General features: G+C 40.7%; 1 protein-coding gene across 1 annotated transcript in view; it reads left to right on the top strand.

The window, feature by feature from the left end:
- Positions 1-367: 367 nt before the first annotated feature.
- LOC149205259 (ras-related protein RIC1-like) overlaps positions 368-20675 on the top strand; it is a 183073-nt gene continuing 162765 nt past the window's right edge. Inside the window, exons 1-4 of the mRNA XM_089394967.1 lie at positions 368-567; positions 693-765; positions 1563-1610; positions 1800-1847. Of these exons, the coding sequence (XP_089251093.1) occupies positions 551-567; positions 693-765; positions 1563-1610; positions 1800-1847 (186 nt within the window). The 5' untranslated portion in view covers positions 368-550. The remainder of the gene's footprint in view (positions 568-692; positions 766-1562; positions 1611-1799; positions 1848-20675) is intronic.

Below are 20675 nucleotides of genomic sequence, written 5' to 3'. Positions count from 1 at the left end.
AAATCTGATTAATATCTTTTAAATCGTTACCTAAACCATATAAATCTCAATAGATATATAATTGTTTTTTTTCGCTTATATAAATTAAATAAAAATTTCATCACATAACTGTTAGAAGAAATGCATTATGACCAGAATTATGAAAAAGTATGTGAATGTCGATGGCAAGGAAAGGATTGACTCCAGATGAAACTTATATTTTCGCAAGCGATTTCGAAGTTTTGATGATAGATTCCACATGAAAAGGATATCAGCAGTCATGTCTTGTGAAGCACTTAATGCGGCAATCATGCCTTACGAGGCACTTAATGCGACTACCAAAGTCGTGTCGTCGTCTTCGGTTTTTAAAAATAAAGTTGTCCGTAGATATGCTCATCTCGGGTACCCACTGTACTGCACTGTAGTAAACAGTGTATATAATGATTTAGTTAATACGAAGTGTCACATTCCCATTTTGTTTGCGTTAACCTTTGCATCTCTCTCTGAGATTTAGGTGGGAAAGAGGTCAGATTCTTCGACTGGCCTGGGCATTTACTCTACCCACTTCAATATGAGTGCTGCTGAATAGTAAGGCTTTGTTGTTTTATTAAGCAATTTCGATTCCATTTATACGTTTCTAGTAATGGCCTCCTGATCCTGTAGCTATAATCAATTGTGATGGATTGGATTGGATTGATTATGTGATGCTGCAGCGATTACTTGTTCAAGGTGTTGCTTGTAGGAGATTCTTCTGTGGGGAAGTCATGCCTTCTTCTCAGATTCACGGTAAGTTGGAGTGTGATACCATTCTGTTTTTCACTACATAAAGAAGAGCTGTGGAAAATCATGATGGATTTTAAGTTTAGTTGCTATGAGAAAAATGTATTTATTGGTTAGCGAGGTTACATGGGGATCTAACAATAGTGATCTGTAGGAGGGTAAAGTGGGTAGTTAGCGTTGGGCCCTAAATTGGAGATCACCGCCAAACCATGTGGCATGGGGGCCTATTCTATGTACTGCAGCACATGGATAATGAATTAAGTATGGTCACTGCCATCAGCATTGCTTATTACTGGGCTCCTGGCATTGTAGTTAATATGGTTTGGCCACATTATCTTCTGGAATTTACTTGGAAGCTATAATTCAGCCTAGGCGTTGTAATCCTCTAAAATATTTCTGCACAAAGCCAAACGGGTCTTCACCTGGATCATACCCCAGTACACTGAAACCACATGCCCTTGAATGTTACACACTAAAAAGCGTATAGTCCATCTCTAAGATCTCAAGGCCTATAGTTCCGGTATAGTCCAATAGACCTTGAATAATGTTTTCTCATCACTGCACAACTCTGTTGAAATGACAGTCACTTAACACTCTACAATCATATGTTTTTCTATTCTAAAAATCTAAATTTTCTTCTCAAAATTGATGACCACATGCATACATTGAAGGATACAAGTATACTTTCTATACAAAAACAAACATATATATGCCGCTTGACCAACTATCGTCGAGTATGCTCCTCGTGTATTGAGTTGTCTAGTTCTTGAACAAGTTTTCATTGATATACATTTCACTTGCAGGAGGATTCGTATATGGAGAGTTATATCAGCACCATCGGTGTCGATTTTGTAAGTGATTCTTCTATCTTGGTCTAAATTTTTTGTTGATCAAAATGTTTGTTTTGATTAAGTTCTGCTTCTTACCACGCGTTTTAGGCTTACGGGCAAGCTCCATCACATTGTGATAGTTGTTTTCTTCTATTCAGAAACTTTCTCTTGGTTCGAAGCTGATGCTTTATCTTTACACATTTTTGACAGAAAATTAAAACAGTGGAGCTTGACGGGAAGACAATCAAGTTTCAAATTGTAAGATTGCGTATCAGTTTTTGTTTGCTAGATGTAGCCTAAATTTTAGAAATGTAAGCCCTTATTTACACACCAAGAAAACAGAATGCCATTGATACCACCTCCGGCACCCAGGCAATTATACTTGGTGTCTCTATCCTTAATAGGAAGTTGCATGCATATTTATGGAAATGTGTCTTTTGAAACTGTTTAAGTTCACCGTTATCATTCACGAATTCGAAAGATCCTAGAGATTGATTTTGTATTATAAATGCTGATAAAGTGTATTTTATCAGAACGGACATGAAAATTAATCTCAAGAAGCAAAGCTGAAATTTAGAAAAAAATGATCTTCACATTGTAGCTCTTATTTTTCAAAACCACTTGAAATGTGGCATTATTGAAGGGAGCACATTCAAACGTGGCTGCTGAAGGTGATAGGGACCAAGATTGTGTCAGGCTAAGGAATAACTCCATTGATGGATAAGTTTCATTAATGTGAGCTATGCATAATAACAATTTTTAAATGACCTTTAGTTTCATCTTCCAAGGTATAACTCTTCATATTCACATACCTCTTCATATTTCTCCAAAATTAATTATTTACATAAATATTTACAAAATCCATAATTTTGAAGATTAGGTATCTAACATTCCACCGCCCCTTCCCAAGCCAAAGGGGTGTTTGTAAGTCCAAGCATCTTTTTGAACTTTTCAAACATTTCTCTTCCAAGCAATTTGCTAACTTGTGGAACAATGTTGATGTGCTTGGTTCGATCATGGAATATAGGATTCTTGGCCAACTTGATTGCCGAAGTATTGTTAACCAGAAGAGGAGTAGAATTCATTTGTTTCTCCTGCAAATCTTCAAATATTTTCTTGAGCCACACAATCTCCTTTGTTGCTTTTACAACTACCACATATTCTCCCTTTGTTGTGGAATTTGTTGGAACTAATTGTTTTTGGAACTAATTATTTGCATGATATCCAAGAGTTAGATGCTGATCCAAGATTCATGAGATAGCCTAAAGTTGACGCTCCATTTTGTTTATTTCCATCAATATTTGAATAAGAATATCCAATTAGATTAGAGTCATCCACCTTAGAATGCTTCAGTCCAAAGTCTTGAGTTCCCTTCAAGTATTTTAGAGCAAAGCATGTAAAAATCCCAACAACGAATGAAATATTTGGTTTGGTGGTGGCAAGGTAGTCCACAAGGTTTTTACATGAAAGAATCCCAATAGTGAATTGAATATTTGGTCTGTGAAAATTCCTGAATCTAACACATCAGAAACTCCTACTGCAATTTCTGGTTTACTATCTCCTACTTGTTCTTTGCATTAACAAGTTATTTAATTGCATAAGTATCGAAGTAAACACAAATGCAACCTTCACAGATACACTGATCATGCACTGAAGTAAACAGAAACGATAACACAAGGGACACCGTTATTTTTGGACAATTGTCCCCGGAAAAACCCAATTCGGGAAAACCGGTGCAACATATATGAGGGTTTTATTATTAAGCAGATTTCGTGAATACAACTAGGGTGCCAGAAATGGCTCACCCAACAGAGAATATCCTCGGCAGTAGTACCTCTATTCGGAGACAGATATTCTGACAAACCAACAACAGGATGATCAACCCCACAATGACTCTGAGTGTTGCTTGTGCTGGACAACGAAAGCTACTCCAAGCACTGCTCTAGAACTGTGTCACCCTTCAGGAACTGCGTCACTGTCTCCCCGCTTATCTGCTCTCAGTCTGCCCCACAGAATCTCCCCAGTGCTGCCTCTGAAGCTCAGCGTCAGCCTCTATGGCCTTCTGCACTGCCTGCGTCAGCCTTTACGACTTCTGCGTCAGCCTCTACGACCTTCTGCGTCCTCTACGTTAGCTCCTGCTGCCTCTGCTCCAGCCCTTCTAGGGCCTGCACTGTCTCTCCAACACTGCGCTGCCTCTCTATTATGTATTCTTCAGCCTCCTGCCGAACTGCCCCTCACTGCAACTGATCACTTGCTCGATTTCCTCAGCAAACCTCGCCCCAGAAAATTGCACGGACTGATCTCTCTTGGCGTGTCTCCAACTGACCCTCAAGCCTCCTCTTATACTTTTTCTGTTGACGATTCAACGACCAAGATTAAGTCCCTAATCAACAGCTAAGATTAGAACTGGCTTGATCCTCGTCACTTAGAACTTTCTCACCCATTTTATATTAATACACATTAATATTTTTATTTTCCTAAGTTTAGACTTAGGGACCCATTAAAAATATTAATTATTTTAATATCTCTTCATCCGGGTGGAATTTCTCCAAACGATTTCTGGGTCTTGGAGATTTCATGTGCCTTAGCCTCTCCACAAAATTTCATGGCTAGAGCACATCCGATGCTACCAAAAATCAACACTCCCTCTTAGCGAGGAATGTGCTCTAGTAATGCCTCACCAGAGAAGCATCACACTGATCCTTCGCATCGGTTCTCTATGCTGATGCTCGGCCTGCTGCCCCACATCCATTGCAATGCTGCTTCCTGTACTGCTGCGCATGACACTGCCACTGCCACTGCTACATCTGTACTACAACTCCCTTTCAACATGCTGCATCATGCTGCCCATAGCACTGCCACGGCTAACTGCTGCACTACAACTCAGTGACCGAGAAGTAAGTAACTGACTTCACCCAAGCACTAACATCCTGGTTAGTCTGGAAGCCTCGTGATGCTGAAGCTACCTCGACTGCTATCCTGTGCTCCCTCTGCTGTCACTGCACTGCTGCAACCTCTTCTGTGCCTCTTGCACTACTGCAACGTCCACTGCACTTCTACAGAGTTCTGCACTCTAGCACTGCCTTGCCGCTCCATAACACCTTGCTCCACCCGACACCTGTCATCATGCTACTGTCGTTAAGGGCTCCTGTAGCCGTATGTGATCCAAGAGTTTGGGCACCTCAAGGATCCTGCCCCTGCTTCTGTAGTCCTCTCGACTACAGCTCTATGTTTCCCCACCTCTTCTCTAGAGGCGCATGAGCACTCATGGCACAATCGTCATCAGTTTGGACGTCCTTCTCCGCCTTTGCTGGAGGAGCCTTTGAGTTAGAAGCTTCTCCCTTGCCTTTCTTCCTGGGGCACTGAGATGCATAATGTCCCAGCTCCCCACAGTTGAAGCACTTGACCTTGGAGATGTCTTTCTTCTTCCTCTTCTGAACCCCCCATTGTCCTGCAGACGTGAGAGCTGCATCCTCCTCCTCCTTCTTGATTCGAACTCCCTTACCGCTACTCCCCATCTTGGTCAATCTCCTGAGCTCTTCCTGTCAAAGAGCTGCCCACATCTCCTCTCAACTGGGGAGAGTCGCTTTGCCCAAAATGCTTTGGACAAATGTCTCCCACTCTTTGGAGACTGCATTTAGGGCACTCCTGACCATGAACTCTGGATCCGGTGTAGACCCCACGGAAGTAAGCTGGTCGCGAATTCCTTGCAACCTGAGAAGGAATGGATCTATCTCCTCTCCTTTCTGCATCTGATATGACCGCAACTAATTCTCTAATAACATCTTCGGTTGCACGGAGGATCCCTGGTATAAGGTGGTCAGCGTCTGCCACATCTCTCTTGCAGTGTTCTTCTCAGCAATATGTGGTATGACATGATCCTTGACCCTGTCTAGGATCATGCATTTTGCCTTTGCCTCAGCCTCCTCATACTTCTCATTCGCATTAGGGTCATCTGGGACAAAAGCTGTTTTCAAGGCATAGTCCTTGATGCGATGTTTATTAAGGATTGCCAAGGTCCTGGCCTTCTAAATGACAAAATTGGAAGCCCCGTCCAATCTGTCCTAATCCCTCAATCCGTTCACTGCCATCTCTGCTCCTCTTCTCTAGACTCCCTCTGAGTCCTGATTTCCCTCTCGGAAATCCTCCGGCCAACTGTTGAATCACTCCTCTCCAATCCTCCTTTGCCGCTGCAACCTGGATCTAGATTTCTTGGCTAGAAATCTGTTGAGGTAGTGCTTCCCTCTACCTTGGTTCAGTCTCCTTAGACACTGTTCTGCACTCACAGAAACAACATCCCACCAGCTCCACAAATCAAAATCTGCACAGCTCCCTTAGCCCCGACAATTGAAGAATCTGAGCCCTTCTGGCTCTGCGCAATCACAGTGAGAGTTGGATCAACTCCTCCTGGCCACTGCGTCAATCCTTCCTGGCTCAGAAAGATGACTTGGCACTGCATAAGCCTGATCTGCCTCCCTCTGCCTCTGCGCTGGCCTGGACAGTTGACGCAGCTACTGCATGGGCTCCTCCCAGCTATTGCATCTTCCTCTCCCGGCTTAGAATGCTGACGCAGGCACTGCGTGAGCCTCTGCGTCACACTCTCTGCACTGCGTCACTCCTCCTCTGCCTCTTCAGCTCTGGAACAATGCTGTCTCTCGGGACAGCTGCTTCTCTACTGCAAATTCTCAGATTTTCTCGGCTGGTGTCTTCAGTCGCCTCTGATTTGCAATCACTCTGATACCATGTGAAAATTCCTGAATCTAACACATTAGAAACCCCTACTGCAATTTTTGGTTTACTATCTCCTACTTGTTCTTTACATTAACAAGTTATTTAATTGCATAAATATCGAAGTAAACACAAATGCAACCTTCACAGATACACAAATCATGCACTGAAGTAAACATAAACAATAACACAAGGGACACCGTTATTTTTGGACAATTGTCCCCGAAAAAACCCAATTCGGGAAAACCGGTGCAGCATATATGAGGGTTTTATTACTAAGCATATTTCGTGAATACAACTAGGGTGCCAGAAATGGCTCACCCAACAGAGAATATTCTCGGTAGTAGTACCTCTATTCGGAGACAGATATTCTGACAAATCAACAATCGGATGATCAACCCCACAATGACTCTGACTGTTCCTTGTGTTGGACAGTGAAAGCTGCTCCAAGCACTGCTCTGGAACTGCATCACCCTCTCCTGGCTGATCTGCTCTCAGTCTGCCCCATAGAATCTCCCTAGTGCTGCCTCTGAAGCCAAGCGTCAGCCTCTACGACCCTTTGCACTGCCTGCGTCAGCCTCTACGACCTTTTGTGTCCTCTGCGTCAACCCTTCTAGGGCCTGCGTTGTCTCTTTGGCACTGCGCTGTCTCTCTGCTATGTATTCTTCGGCCTCCTACCAAACTGCCTCTCACTGCAACTGATCACTTGCTCGATTTCCTCAGCAAACCTCGCCCCAGAAAATCAAATTGACTGATCTCTCTTGGTGTGTCTCCAACTGACCCTCAAGCCTCGTCTTATACTTTTCCTGTTGATGATTCAACCTCTGAGATTAAGTCCCTAATCAACGACTAAGATTAGAACTAGCTTGATTCTTGTCACTTAGAACTTTCTCACCCATTTTATATTAATACACATTAATATTTTTATTTCCTAAGTTTAGACTTAGGGACCCATTAAAAATATTAATTATTTTAATATCTCTTCATCTGGGTGGAATTTCTTCAAATGATTTCTGGGTCTTGGAGATCTGTGCCTTAGCCTCTCCACCAAATTTCATGACTAGAGCACATCCGATACTATCAAAAAGCAACAGGTGGTATGGTAGATAAGAGTTCCCATGAGTTGTTTGTACTTGGTTGCATCCTCAAACTCATTCCGTTCTTTTGGTGTGAGCTTCAAATTCTTTTCGATTAGAGTAAAGAAAGTGTTACACTTAGCCATGCCAAACTTGTTCAACAATTCTCTAATTTATTTGTTTTGGGAGATGAATATGTACTTTGGATTTTGAATCACTTAAATGTCCAAGTAATAGTAAAAGATGTCCCAACTTTGTCATCTCAAAGCCTTTCTTTAATTCTTTCTTTATGGATGCATTGTTCCCTGTAATTGATAGATCATCTACATACACTACAAGATATACAACAATTTTGCCAACTTTCTTGACAAATAGAGTTGCATCATCAAGATTAAAATGTTTGAAATCCAACTTCAGAAGATGCTCAATTAGCTTTACATACCAAGCCCACGGTGCTTGTTTCACGCCATATAAGGATTTGATTCAAAAGATTTCGTAGATTGATCCAAGATAGGGATTCCCCCTTCAAGATGTCATTATCAAACTTGTGATATGTCTTTACATAGGTGAATATGTCCAGATGATCAAATTGTTGCTCAACAATGTTGTCATTTTTGGAGGATTCAAGAAAAATTACATCTCTAGAAAGAATGAACTTCTTGTTCACCTCATCGTAAAGACGATGTGCCTTGGTAGTATTTGAGTACCCGAAGAGGATGCACTTCCAACATCAAGCTTGTTTCTTTGTTCCTTAGGAATTAAAGCATAGCAGGTGGAACCAAAGGCTCGGGGATGCTTCATTGAAGGAATGTAGCCATACATATTTCATAAGGAGTCTTGTTTCTAAGAGCATGAGATGGACTCCTATTTTCCACATATACTAGAAATAGAATTGCATCGACCGAAAACATCAATTTCACATTTTTGAAAAACATGCTGGAACAAACCATACTTCAGAGGGTCTCGTTCATTCTTTCAAGCACCCCACTATGTTGAGGATTGTATGGAATTGTGGTTTGGTGTTGAATCTCATGTTGGCAAAGATAGTTTTCAAATGCATTAGATGTATATTATCTTCCATTATTAGTACGAAGTGTACCGATATGTGATTGTGCTTCATTTTATATCCATACATGAAATTTTTTAATAGTTTCAAAATCCTATGATTTATCTTTCAACAAGTACACCCAACACATCCTGGTGTAATCATTAGTAAAAAAGCATGATATATTTATTGACATTAGTAGATGGAACATGCATGGGGCCACACAACTTAGAATGTATCAATCCAAATTTTGGACATGCTATGGAAGTGGAATCATGGAAAGGTTGTTTGCTATGTTTTCCAAGGATATGAGCATCATATTGCTTCAATTTCCTAGGAAGAGTAGGCAAATGGGAAACATTATCCTTTTTAAGCTAACCAAGGCTATCATAATTAACATGTCCAAATCTAGCATGCCTTAAAAGACTAGATGGTAATGTTACTTCATTGTGGTGAGAGAGGTATGCAGAATTCTGTGATCTTCCTCCTTCCCTATCATAACGACCATGTTGTTGGAAGCCTTCCTTATTGCAACTTTGACATTGAAGATATGAACAAAGTGACCTTGTTGTTGGATGTGGACTAGAGTAGTGAGTTCCTTTGCATCTTAGGAAGATAGAGCATATCATGTAGAAGAAAATATGGGAATCTAGGCAATTTAAGTTTGATGGCGCCAATTCTCGAAGGTTTGAGACTTCATTGATTTGCAAAATAGACTACACCATCTATATTTTTGTTGAGATCTTTAAAGAAGTCTCTCCAAAAGGTTATGTGGGATGTTGCACTTATGTTAAGTAGCCTTGCATCTCTCTAAAAAGCAAATGAAATTTTAAATAAGTCGTCATTTACTCCAATATTGCAATGAGCATATTCAGGTTCTTTACCTTTTGCTAGGTCCGATGCTTTACCTTTGTATTATTTATAATTCTACTTGTCTTTACTCTTCTCCCATGGGATTTTGCTTGTCTTTGCCTCATGTCCATATTTGCTGCGATGGACATAGCAAATATCAAATCTCTTACCTTGATTGCGCCTACCCCTACCTCTGAAATTCTTTCTTCCATGTCCTCTTTTACTGCCTTCTCTTCTAGAAGAATCATGTGATTGATTCTTCCCTTTCTTAGCAAGGCACATGGTCCCTTTAGTGGGTTGAGCTCTCTTTTTCTTTGCAAAATCCTTCTCACGTTCAACAACTTTCTCCACTAAAGAGTCAAATGTGATGGACTTCGTTTGACCACTAGCTTATAGGGATTCAAGGTGGTAAGAATATGTAGGGTAGAGGGCCTTGGTGAAGGCTAGGAGAGGAGTGTCTATCTTCACGCCAGTGATGTCATGCATGATGGCTTTGATCTCAAAAGTTAAAGCCATGGGATCATCATCCTTCAACTCTAGGTTGAAGAGCTTCACTGACAATAGTATGAGTTCCAATTTTGAGTGTGAGTCATACAAATAATTCAATTCCTTTAAAACACCATAATAATCTTTAATAAAAACAATATGGTGGCTCATTTCTTCACTTACTATCATAACAATCAAGGAAGATGCTTTCTTGTCGTTGTTTTTCCATATGGCAACTTCCTTACCTACTGTAGATTTGGTAGGTCCACTGTCATCCTCTCCTTCATAGGTGCCATCCCATAGATCATTAAAAATCAGTGTGTTTGACCTTCCCAAATCATTTTCGATCATTTTGTTTGTTAGTTAGCACTGCGTCAACAATGGCGATGAGATGATGCATTTTAAAGCAAAGCTCTAAACCTTGTCTTTGCTTGTATCTCAAGGGGATAAAAGGTTTGGATAAACTCAGGAATAGGGAGTGAAGTGTCACATGAAGAAAGATTACTAAATTTAATGACCTGAATGAGAAACAACTTGTAGCTCCAAGCCAAAAGAGATGGGTTAGACCTAGTATTGAAATAAAACGTAAATAATTTATCTTTCAAATGGCCTAATTGACTGTGGGCTGTAGAATCTAGTCTCTGAAGAGAAGTTCACAAGAAGCAATGGACCATCCACTTAAGCCTTGTTAATTTTGCAGCTCAGTGACAAATTTCAACCATGGGACGAGATTCCTCTTTTTGAGAGGACCAATTTTGACTATTGAAACACTCAATTTGGACAAGGGAAAGTGTATTTTTGAATTAAAGCCCACATGTGCACATTTGATCAGGTCGACCCTAAAGCAAATTAGACACCCTTGGAAGCCTATAAATACAAGTGACCTCAACCTCATTTGGATATCATTATGGAGCATTATTCTATTCCCTTCTTTGGTTTTGGCTCGCACAAATTTGAGGTAGTTCGCAGAGATTAGCTCGCATAAGTCGGAAATTGTAGGGTCCGAAGCTCGCATGTGTGATATAGGGTTTTTGGTTCCCAATCGCAGGCATGCTATAGGGAAATTTCGGTTGTAACCGCATGCTCTCGGGCCTATGCGTGCAGTTGAAGGGTTTCATCCGCACACACGACACTCTCTCTGGGCGGTTGAAACCTAAGGTTTGAATTTTACAGTTGACCGTAGAGTTCGACTATTGACTGCAGACGATGACAGTTGATCGTAGGCTTCTAAATCAGGGTTTTGATTATTAACATTGTTGGGTTCATTCCATTGATGTTGTTTAGTGTAATGTCCCTAATGGAAAATTAACAATGATAATCAAGCAAATGCAACAAATTCAATACAATAAAAATGTACACAGATAAGAGAACCAGAAAATAGCCAGAAACACGCCAAAATGGGCCAATTTTATTATATAGTTGAAGGAGTACAAAATAGATTGGAGTGAGTGCACCTGGGCTTGCTTAGAGCAAGCTACAAACCCCAGGTGGATGAATATCAATTGCCCAAACAATGCAAGAAGCTCCCCAACAAATCACTGTGTTGGCCCTTGAAGAAGTACATTGCTGGTTGAGTTGGGACCCTTGTTTGACCCCTCAAATCTGTCCAGAAAATTCTGCCAAATTATTTTTGAGATCCTTTTCAAAAACCCAGAAAGGGTTTTGGCAAATTCTACCGACCATCCGGGATCCAAAATTTTAGTTCTCTCCTCCCCTCTGACTGCCAAATCATTCTGTTGTTTGGAGCACCAAAACTTCCCCAAAAATTCTACAAAATTAGGAGCCAACTCCTTGACCACTGACCTCCAAAACCCATAAATGTTTTGGGTTGATTTCGACCTCCCGGAATTACCCAAAATTAGTACTACGCCCTCCTCAGTAGAGACTGCATCCCCAATGGCTCTATTCGCTGCAAACTCTCCTTATTTCTACTCAATATGCAATAGGAATGGTATAGGAAATTTTCCTAGATGTAGGGCAGAGGTTTTACATCAAATCCCGACACAAGATAGCTAAACCTAGCTCCACAAACACGTTGTCCAGTGACCCCCTGCGCAGGCCCTAGGAATATAAATTCGTTCCCCTCAATAACAGTGACCTCCAACTCCAAAACTTTCCACAAAGGCTGAGCTCTCCCTCAAGCAACTCCACTGATTTTCTCTACTGCATCCTCCCTGGAGTACGAATTGGCTGAAGGAATTTGCTAAAATATGGTGCAATACTCTACAACCCTCTCACCAAAATAGCAATAGCTTGTCTTCCTAGGGTGGCACTCGAAGTCCACTGAAATAAGTGTGAATTCTCCCCTTGGAGAACTTTGTGCTAAGCAACACTAGTGACCCAACTAAACAGCTTGGGCAATAAGAAAATAGATGAGTGAACAAAAGACCCCAATAAGTTCTATGCTCCTTCTATTTATAATTTCTTCTTGCCTCCTCATGTGGGTCCCTCCATCCAATATTTTGACCTCCTTCCCTTAGCAATTCGATTTTCCTAAGGGGTTTGAATTCCCCTTTTTGGGTGGCCCCCACATCCCACTACCAATTTAATCTTTCATTTTCTCTAATGTTGGTGGCCTCCATCTCTCCAAAAATTAAGTGGGGACTCCCTCCACCCACTTTTCCTAAGTTTACATGCCAAAATATTTCCCAACACCCAATTGCAAAAATAGAAATTCATTTTAGCAAAATTAATTTAATTGGGGACATTACATTTAGTTGATTTTGATGGATAGGATTATGGTTGAAGATATGGATCATTGTACTCCCTTTTGCTGAATCAAACAATGACAATCTAATATGAAAAAGAATTTGAAGGTGTTTTCCTTGTAGTGGGTTTTTCCCTGGTCTCCAACCAATCTTGGTGTCTCTATGCGTGAATGCTTTTCTTCTATTGTTCCTTTATGTTTCGCTTCATTGATGATGATATTCTTCTTTCTATATAATTGCTTATGGTGCTGAATAATGTGGTAAAATTGAATAATGTTATGATGCCATGGGGTGAATTTAATATGTAAATGAAGAAATGCAATTATCTAAAGCAAAGAACAATATAGCCCTAAGAAAAACTAACAAACCTAACCCAACTCATTCAAACTAGCATGTGCTTTAACAAGTGATTGGTATTCCATGAGAAACATGGAGATCATATGTAAGGATCACTATAGTTAGCCTTTGAGTAATACGAAGAAAATAGTGGCATCCCATTACAATCATAGAAAATGAAAGCAAATTAAAAAGCGACCATAAAAACAAAATGATAGTTTAGAATGTTCGAGTGTGAAAATGACTCACATGACAATGTTCATCTCCAACCTAGGCTGGAAAACCATGAGATGAGCATGTTGGGGAGGAATGGGATACCTAGGAAGTTGAATTTGAATGCAAGCTCGTGGCCTACACAATTTTGGAGCAATTTGGTTTCCTTAGGGGAATATTACCCCACAAATACGGGAGCCTACACATTGAATTACATGACGAAAACTTTGTTATCAACCTTGAGTTGTGCAATTTCGACCTCAATTTCGGCTACCAATATGAGGTGAATCCCAAAATAAAATATGGCCGACTAGGAGGAAGAAGAGCAAGATGATCACAATGTCTATGCAATCGTGGATAGATCCTAGGTTAGAAAACCCTAGGTGTGAGATGTTGCACGAGAGAATTAACAAAGAGATACCAATAGCTCTGCTTGCAATAGGAGAAGTAACAAATCTTAGATATGATAGATTGATGGAGAAGAAATGTACAAAATGGCAGAGTAATGTCGGTTACACAATGGATAGGATCTATGAGAGGAGTAGGAAGGGTTCGTCATGTGAGAGGGAGAATCATGGAGCTAGAATTAACTAGCTCTGATACCACTGTTAGGTTTAGGAATAAATCCACAGATAGATACATTTTATGAATGTGTAAATTATTTAAGTGATCTTTGGTTTCATCTTCCAAGGTCCAATGGCTCTTCCTATTCACCTACCTCTTCATATTTCTCCTAACTCAATTATTTACATAATTTTTTACCAAATACCATAATCATGAGGTTTAGGTATCTAATAGATTGCCTACAAAACATCTACAAATGGTGTGGGGATCTTCTATTTTGTACCTATGGTGTGGCATGCTGATTGGATAGATCCATTGTGATGATTTCCTTTCAAGTCTTTTATCTCCTACAATAAATCTACTTTCTTTGATCTCCTTGCAAGGGTTTCCATGTGAGGCTTGAGTTTCCAAAGGCAATTTCTTTGTTATCAGACCATATTATATTTAACAAAATTGAAAATGACAATGGAATTTTGAATCATGGGTATTGGTTGGCAATCACTCTTCGATAACCACTAGCCTATAACTTTTTTTTTAATAAATAAATTTATATCTAAATTATTTAAGATATAGAAAAAGTTTATTTATACATTAACGTAGTAGAGACCTCAATCTCTTGGAGATTTCATTTCCCATCAACACAACCATGAGCTCAACATTCTCTTAGACCATCAGAGACAACAATTCTAAGGTGGAACAAGTCAAACACACAACAATTAAAATGCCAAAACATAGAGAAAGGGTTTTCTTCATAAAACTGGCTCAATTGGTCTTTCCATGAACTTCAGAAATTCTATAAAATTTTACATTTATGGGTGTCAATGGGCTTCAACTTCACAACTGGGTTCAAAGACCCCTTCTTGTCAAATTTATAGTGTTGGTCTCAATCTCAGCCAAGCATACAATTTTCATGAAAATTAATCAATATTATACATACACATACACTTTCACTTGCTTCTTAGGTTCTCTCTCACACACACACCTGTGAATTTTTTAATACTGTTGCAGTCACTGGTTATTATTCACCTATCTTTAAAAGATTATTTGTCTCCGGCAAATTATTTATGGAAAATATTGAATAAAACACCACTGCAAATTCACCAAAATTAAATCACAGGAATTGAGAAAATATCACATACACAAAATAATAGACACCGATATTTTTAGGAAAATTGTCCTTGGAAAAACCCTAGTGTGGGGAAAACCAGTTCCGCATATAAGGGTTTTATTATTATTTAGCAAATTAAGAATTACATCAATTGCTTGACATAGGGAAAGCTTCGACAATATTTTTTCTTCACTTCTACTAGCAAAACTGAACTAGAAAATCCATGATTCTCTTTTGCAAACCAACTCAACCCTCTCTATGTAACTTGCATTGGCTACTAGAAATGCACACTTTCTCTTCCTGAAGCTCGCATTGCCTCTGGAAAATTACTTGAGCGAATTTCTATGCCTCCAACAACTCCAGAAACCCACTCGCATTGCCTCCAAGAAATCGATTTGTCTACTGGCAATAAAATCGAGCCTCCGACAACTCGCACTGGATAAATTGGCAATTTGCATTGGCAAAATTGGCCCCCCTCTTGCAAAATAATTCAGCCTCCATCCTTCTCTTGGAAAATTGGAATCTCTATCTAGAATTTCTCTGGAATTTCGCTTCTCGATTTCTCCAACTGAAAGCCCACTATTGGTGTCCTCCATGCTATCACTGCAATTCTGTTTATTCGAATGATCTTTAAAGGCCCATTGATCTCCTCTTATAATCTCCCATTGAGCAATCAACGACCACGATCTAGCTTCAATCGATGGCTAAGATCATCTTGTTTCTAAAAGTTACTTTTCTAGAAGTCACTAGAGAGAAATCGATTTGTCTCAATTAATATTGATTAATTAACCACTTTTCCTAAGTTAGACATAGGAAAATAATTAAATTGGCTAATTAAATCTAATTAAGACAACTTTTCTTAGAAACGTTTTATGGGTATTGGAGATAATTAATCCATTTGTGTTCTTTAGTCTCATAGATACCACTTGAGATTAGAACACCGGTCCGAGCTAAACAAATTAACACTCCCTCTTAGCGCAGAAGGTGTTCTGCATAACATCCAACTTATCTTTGAAGAAGATGAATCTTGCCTTCCCCAATGCCTTCGTCAGAATCTCTGCTACCTGCTGATCTGTAGGTATATATTGTAGTTGAATAACCCTGCGTTGTATTCAATCCTTGATGAAGTGATGTGTGATATCTATATGCTTAGACTTGTCGTGAAACATCAGATTCTCAGATAATATGATGCAACTTTGATTATCATAGTGTATCACTGTCGTCTCAACCCTTTGACCAAACAAGGCTACTAGTAGTTTTTGAAGCCATATGGCCTCACATGTCGCCATGCTAGCTGCTATGTATTCTGCATTTGTAGAACTCTGTGCCACAAACTTCTGCTTCCTACTACACCAAGAGGCGACTCTTGATCCCATGCTAAAGCAACACCTTGAAGTGCTTTTCCTGTCCACTGTACTTCTTGCCTATTTTGCATCAGTATAGCTCACTAGTCCATCACCTCAAACATATCTGATCCCATACTCGATTCTACCATGCAAATATCACAACGCATGCTTTGCCGCTGTCCAATGCACTCTTTTCGGCTCAACCATGAATTGATTGAGGGAGTTTACTGTAAAGGATATATCTGGCTTGACGTTGACCAAATACACGAGAGAGAAAATCAACTCCCTGTACAAGGTGGGGTCTGTTGTCACACAATTTATCAGGGGTCCTAGGAGGGGTACCTCAGGGACAACTACTAGACCAAATGACAACGATAGGACAAAGACCCACTGTCACCTCAGTCAGTGTCCCTTGCTCTTTACAAACATTCACCGATGGGAGGAGTCTTAGTATGAAGGAAATCACCTAGAATAGTGGGATCAATACCTAGGTATGGTGTGATTTCCAAAGCCCATTCAAAGGAGAGGCTCAGATAATGGCTTGGTTGCTTCAAAAGCAAGATAAAGGCTCTCCAAGAAAGGCTTATGAGGAGGCCTAGACCTAGGAGGAAGGGATATTCAATGCAAGGGATATACCTAGATCAAAGCTTCCTAAGGGTATAAAAGGACCTCTCTTAGGGTTTTGTGAGATAGTGATCATACAAAGATTTGGGACCACAAGAGAGACCTAGGGGATTCAAGCAAGGCCTAGGGTTTGTAAAATACAAAGAGGAATAAGGTACCTAGGTCAAGCAAGGATAAGATAGGTCAAAGAATGATCAACTTCCAACGAGTTTTCAAGAGTGATTGACCTATGGAAAGTCACTAACCAAAGAAGCCTAGGAGAAGAATTGATGTTGGAGCTAGGGCTCGAGGTTTCTCCAAATCTAGCCACGGGATTTGCTTCAAATTTTGAGGAGACCTAGAGGAAACCCCAACGCAGTAGTATGCCAACTCGCTCTTTAAGAAGACCACCCTAATGCATTTCACACTAGGCCCTAGGAGACCTTCTAGGGTTAGGGCAGAAAACGAAAAAGGTGAGAAGAATAGGTTTAGGCATGATCAACTAGGATTAGGACCCAGTGCCTTGACAATTGGGAGAAATGGAGTCAAGATTGTCTTTGATAAAATAACTTCACTCTATCCAGGAAACCTGTACAACTTTTCGCTAACCCTAATGCAACAACTACCCATCATTAAAGGAATTTATACATCGTCTTAGCAAGAGATGATGGAGTTTCAAGGTTTGCGAGACAACAGAAGCCTCTAGGAACATTCATTCACCTTATCTTAACATGTAATGCATGCAATACTTCAAAATCCTAGTGTTTTCATGAATTCACATTTCAATTAGGGTACATTAAGATTGTGACAAGACATTTCATACATTAATCATGTACAAAGTAAAGAAATAACATCAAACTAGCACTTACAAGAGAAAGCAAATATATCTATCCATCATGTTTGCAATTAGAAGCTCCAAGACAAGAATAGCGAAAATCTAAACATCAAAATGCATCAACAACTTCCAGTGTCGTCAAGCAATTGTAGGTCCGAATTCTTTTTACAAGAGAAATCCCAATCCAAATGGTGATGAGTTACAAATGAGGCTCATCTTCTATTTATATGAGCCTTAAGGGATTCAATTTAATCTAATTAGCCTAATAAGCCCCTAAAAACAACTTTAATGTGCAAAATAACAATCTATTTGGTGACAAGCCCACCAAATAGCTCAAAAGTACTCAACAAGCCTTCCTAACGAGGTCGAAATAATAGAATAATGGTGCAAAAGGGTCGTTAGAAGGCCTAGATAAGTACTCTATGTGCCAGGATGAAGAGGAGGGCTCTCACAATGATGACCAAGGGGGTGGCTCCTTGGTTTCTAAGCAAAACATCTGGGGTGCTCCCAAATGGCTTTGGGGCACAGTGAATGGTCTCATGGGTCTCCAATTGGATCAAACAAGTCAATACTTCATTAATAAGGGCTAGAATGATGATACCCGTCCTCCCATGTCTCCCCTTGTGAGACAAAACCTGGTCTGGGCTCTGGATCAACTACCAAGTGTATAGTGCAAGTATGTGGCCGACAAGGCAACATAGTCCAAGTGCATCGTCATCTCTGTATGACTGGGGCATGAACAAGAAATAAATGGTGTTGAAGAAGTCTATGGCATGGCAATAAATGCTCTGTTGTGGAGGAGGCCCATGGCTCTCAACGCTCACCCTACAAACCCTACAAGTGCCATCATGACCCTCTAGAGGGTTTGGATCTCGTATAGGGGGAGAAGCCCAAGATGAAGACCCACATGCAATCTTGTATAAGATCCAATGTGTTTCCTCACCTTCCAGTACAACAATCCATTAGTGCAATTGAGTAAATAAACTTGCAAATCAGGGGCCCAAGTGGACACTTCACAGTGGCATGCCCTTCCAAATGGGCTTTAGAAGGCATAGGTGTTCCATTGCTCAAGAAGAGAGGTTAATAAAGGACCCTATCAGGTGGTTTCAACCTCTAAGGGCATGGCATGTCCATGGTATGTCTGTCAAATGGCAGGTGTCATGTGAAATGATGGTCGAACAAAATGGGGAACGGGGAAGGCTCCAAGCCACATGCCATGGTACAAGGATAACTATAATGAGGGAAGCCCACGCATCGGTGTGTAAATGTAGGAGGGAGCAATCGTGGTACATGAGTCACCCCGACCTTTATTTTTCCACCCTTCTTCATATGCCTTTTGCCTTTTATTGACTTTTCTTTCTTTTTATTGCTCGGGTCTCCAGGGAATGAGAGCATGATGCGTATAATAAAATAGTGAATACCCCCTTAAGGTTGGGTTGTTCATCGCCCACCAGGGGTTGGGACAATCATGGGTTCCTTAATGATGCAAGGGGCAATATAGGGGCCTAAGGAACCACGATGGTGGCCATAATGAAAAGGGTATATCATGTTTGGCTTTTGCCCACACGCTAAATTTTTATTTTCAGGCCATCTTTTGCATTTCGTGGTACATTTACTATTGTAAGTGACCAAACTAAGATTTTAAATTTATTTTTAGCTGCATCAACCTTCGGTGCATCATTCTAGGTTCAACCCAAAGTGTGGACAAGGGGAGGGGGGAGCAAACTCCTTGTGGACAAATGTGGACCCGGATGGGAAAAGCGTGACAAGGGGCTATAATGAGTGGAGGGGAGTGATGTATATGGTGTCGGGAAGCGAGACTACACAACCAAAATCAGGGTTTCCCATGTAGTGTCACTCCTAAAGCTAGTAGCCAATAAAGGAGATCCCATGAGACTAGGATACAAGATTAACCATCAAATTGGGACAAAGGAACAAGAGTACAAACCAAGCCCATTCTTTTCGCCAAATCCCCCTAGTAATCCAAGTCGAAAGTGTCCATGACAAGCAAACAAAAATATCTAGTTACGTAATGAAAAGCCATACCTTCGAGGTTGGAAGGTCTACCTTCAAATATACGATCATAACAGATGGGCAAAGACACATAATGGTTGCTCAGGTGGCGGAGAATGGTGGCACATTGAGCTAGTTGGTGGCTGCAAGGGGCTATTGGCTGCCGGCTGAAGTTAAATCTAGGAAAAAAATCTCCTATGGTGTCACCCACTAGTGATGGGTAACAGGTTCCACATCCTTCTCTCTGGATGCGTCTACCTTCCTCCAATTCGTGATCATGGGTGTAGACATGGATCTGCAATCCTCCATCCAAAACCTCCTCAGAATCTCGATGCAGTATTTCCCTTGCCCATGGAAAATCTCCCTGTCTGTTTGCCACACCTCCATTCCTAGAAATTAGTTCACAAGCACCAAATCCTTCATCTTGCACTTTGCTACAAGGTCCCTCTTGCACTCCTCTCTGAGCCCTAGTGAACTTATTAAAAACAAGTTGTCCACATATAAAACAAAATGAGAATCTCACCCCCAACCACCGAGTAGTAGAGGTTTGCATCTGCCTCACTCTTCACGAAGCCCATTCCATGCAAGTATATATCAATGCACTCATACCACGCCTTGGGAGCCTGCTTGAGCCCGTACAAAACTCTCTTCAATCTGCACATGTGGGTCTCACTGCTGTGTGCACAATGCCACAAAGCCTTCTCGTTGCTCTATGTATACCTTTTCTTCCAACTCACCCTTAAGGAACGCTGTCTTTACATCCATATGATGGATTTGCCATCCCATCTGTGTTGCAAGTGAGATCACGGCTCATATAGAAGTATACTTGGCCATAGGAGTGAAGTCTCCTCATAGTCTATTCCCTCCTTTTGAGAGAACCCCTTGGCCACAAACCTTGCCTTGTGTTTCTCGATACCGCCATCTGTACCGTGCTTGATCTTGAAGATCTAGTGTGAACCAACCGCTGCCCTATCTGTTAGTCTAGGTACAACCTGCCATACATCATTTTGCGTGATTGAGGTATACTCCTCAACCATAAAATCTCACCAAACCTGTTGTTGTGCAACCTCTTAATAGATGGAAGTCTCACTATCTACCAACTGACTGACTAATGCAATGTAGCCAGTGTACTTTTCTGGTTGTTTCCATTGTTTACGTAGAGGCCAGAAGGGT

Source organism: Pinus tabuliformis, chromosome 1_2 (genome assembly GCF_031772625.1).
Source record: "Pinus tabuliformis cultivar Carrire ecotype Pingquan chromosome 1_2, CPIR1, whole genome shotgun sequence".
Lineage (NCBI taxonomy): Eukaryota > Viridiplantae > Streptophyta > Pinopsida > Pinales > Pinaceae > Pinus > Pinus tabuliformis.
This window is presented reverse-complemented; position numbering and strand designations above follow the sequence as displayed.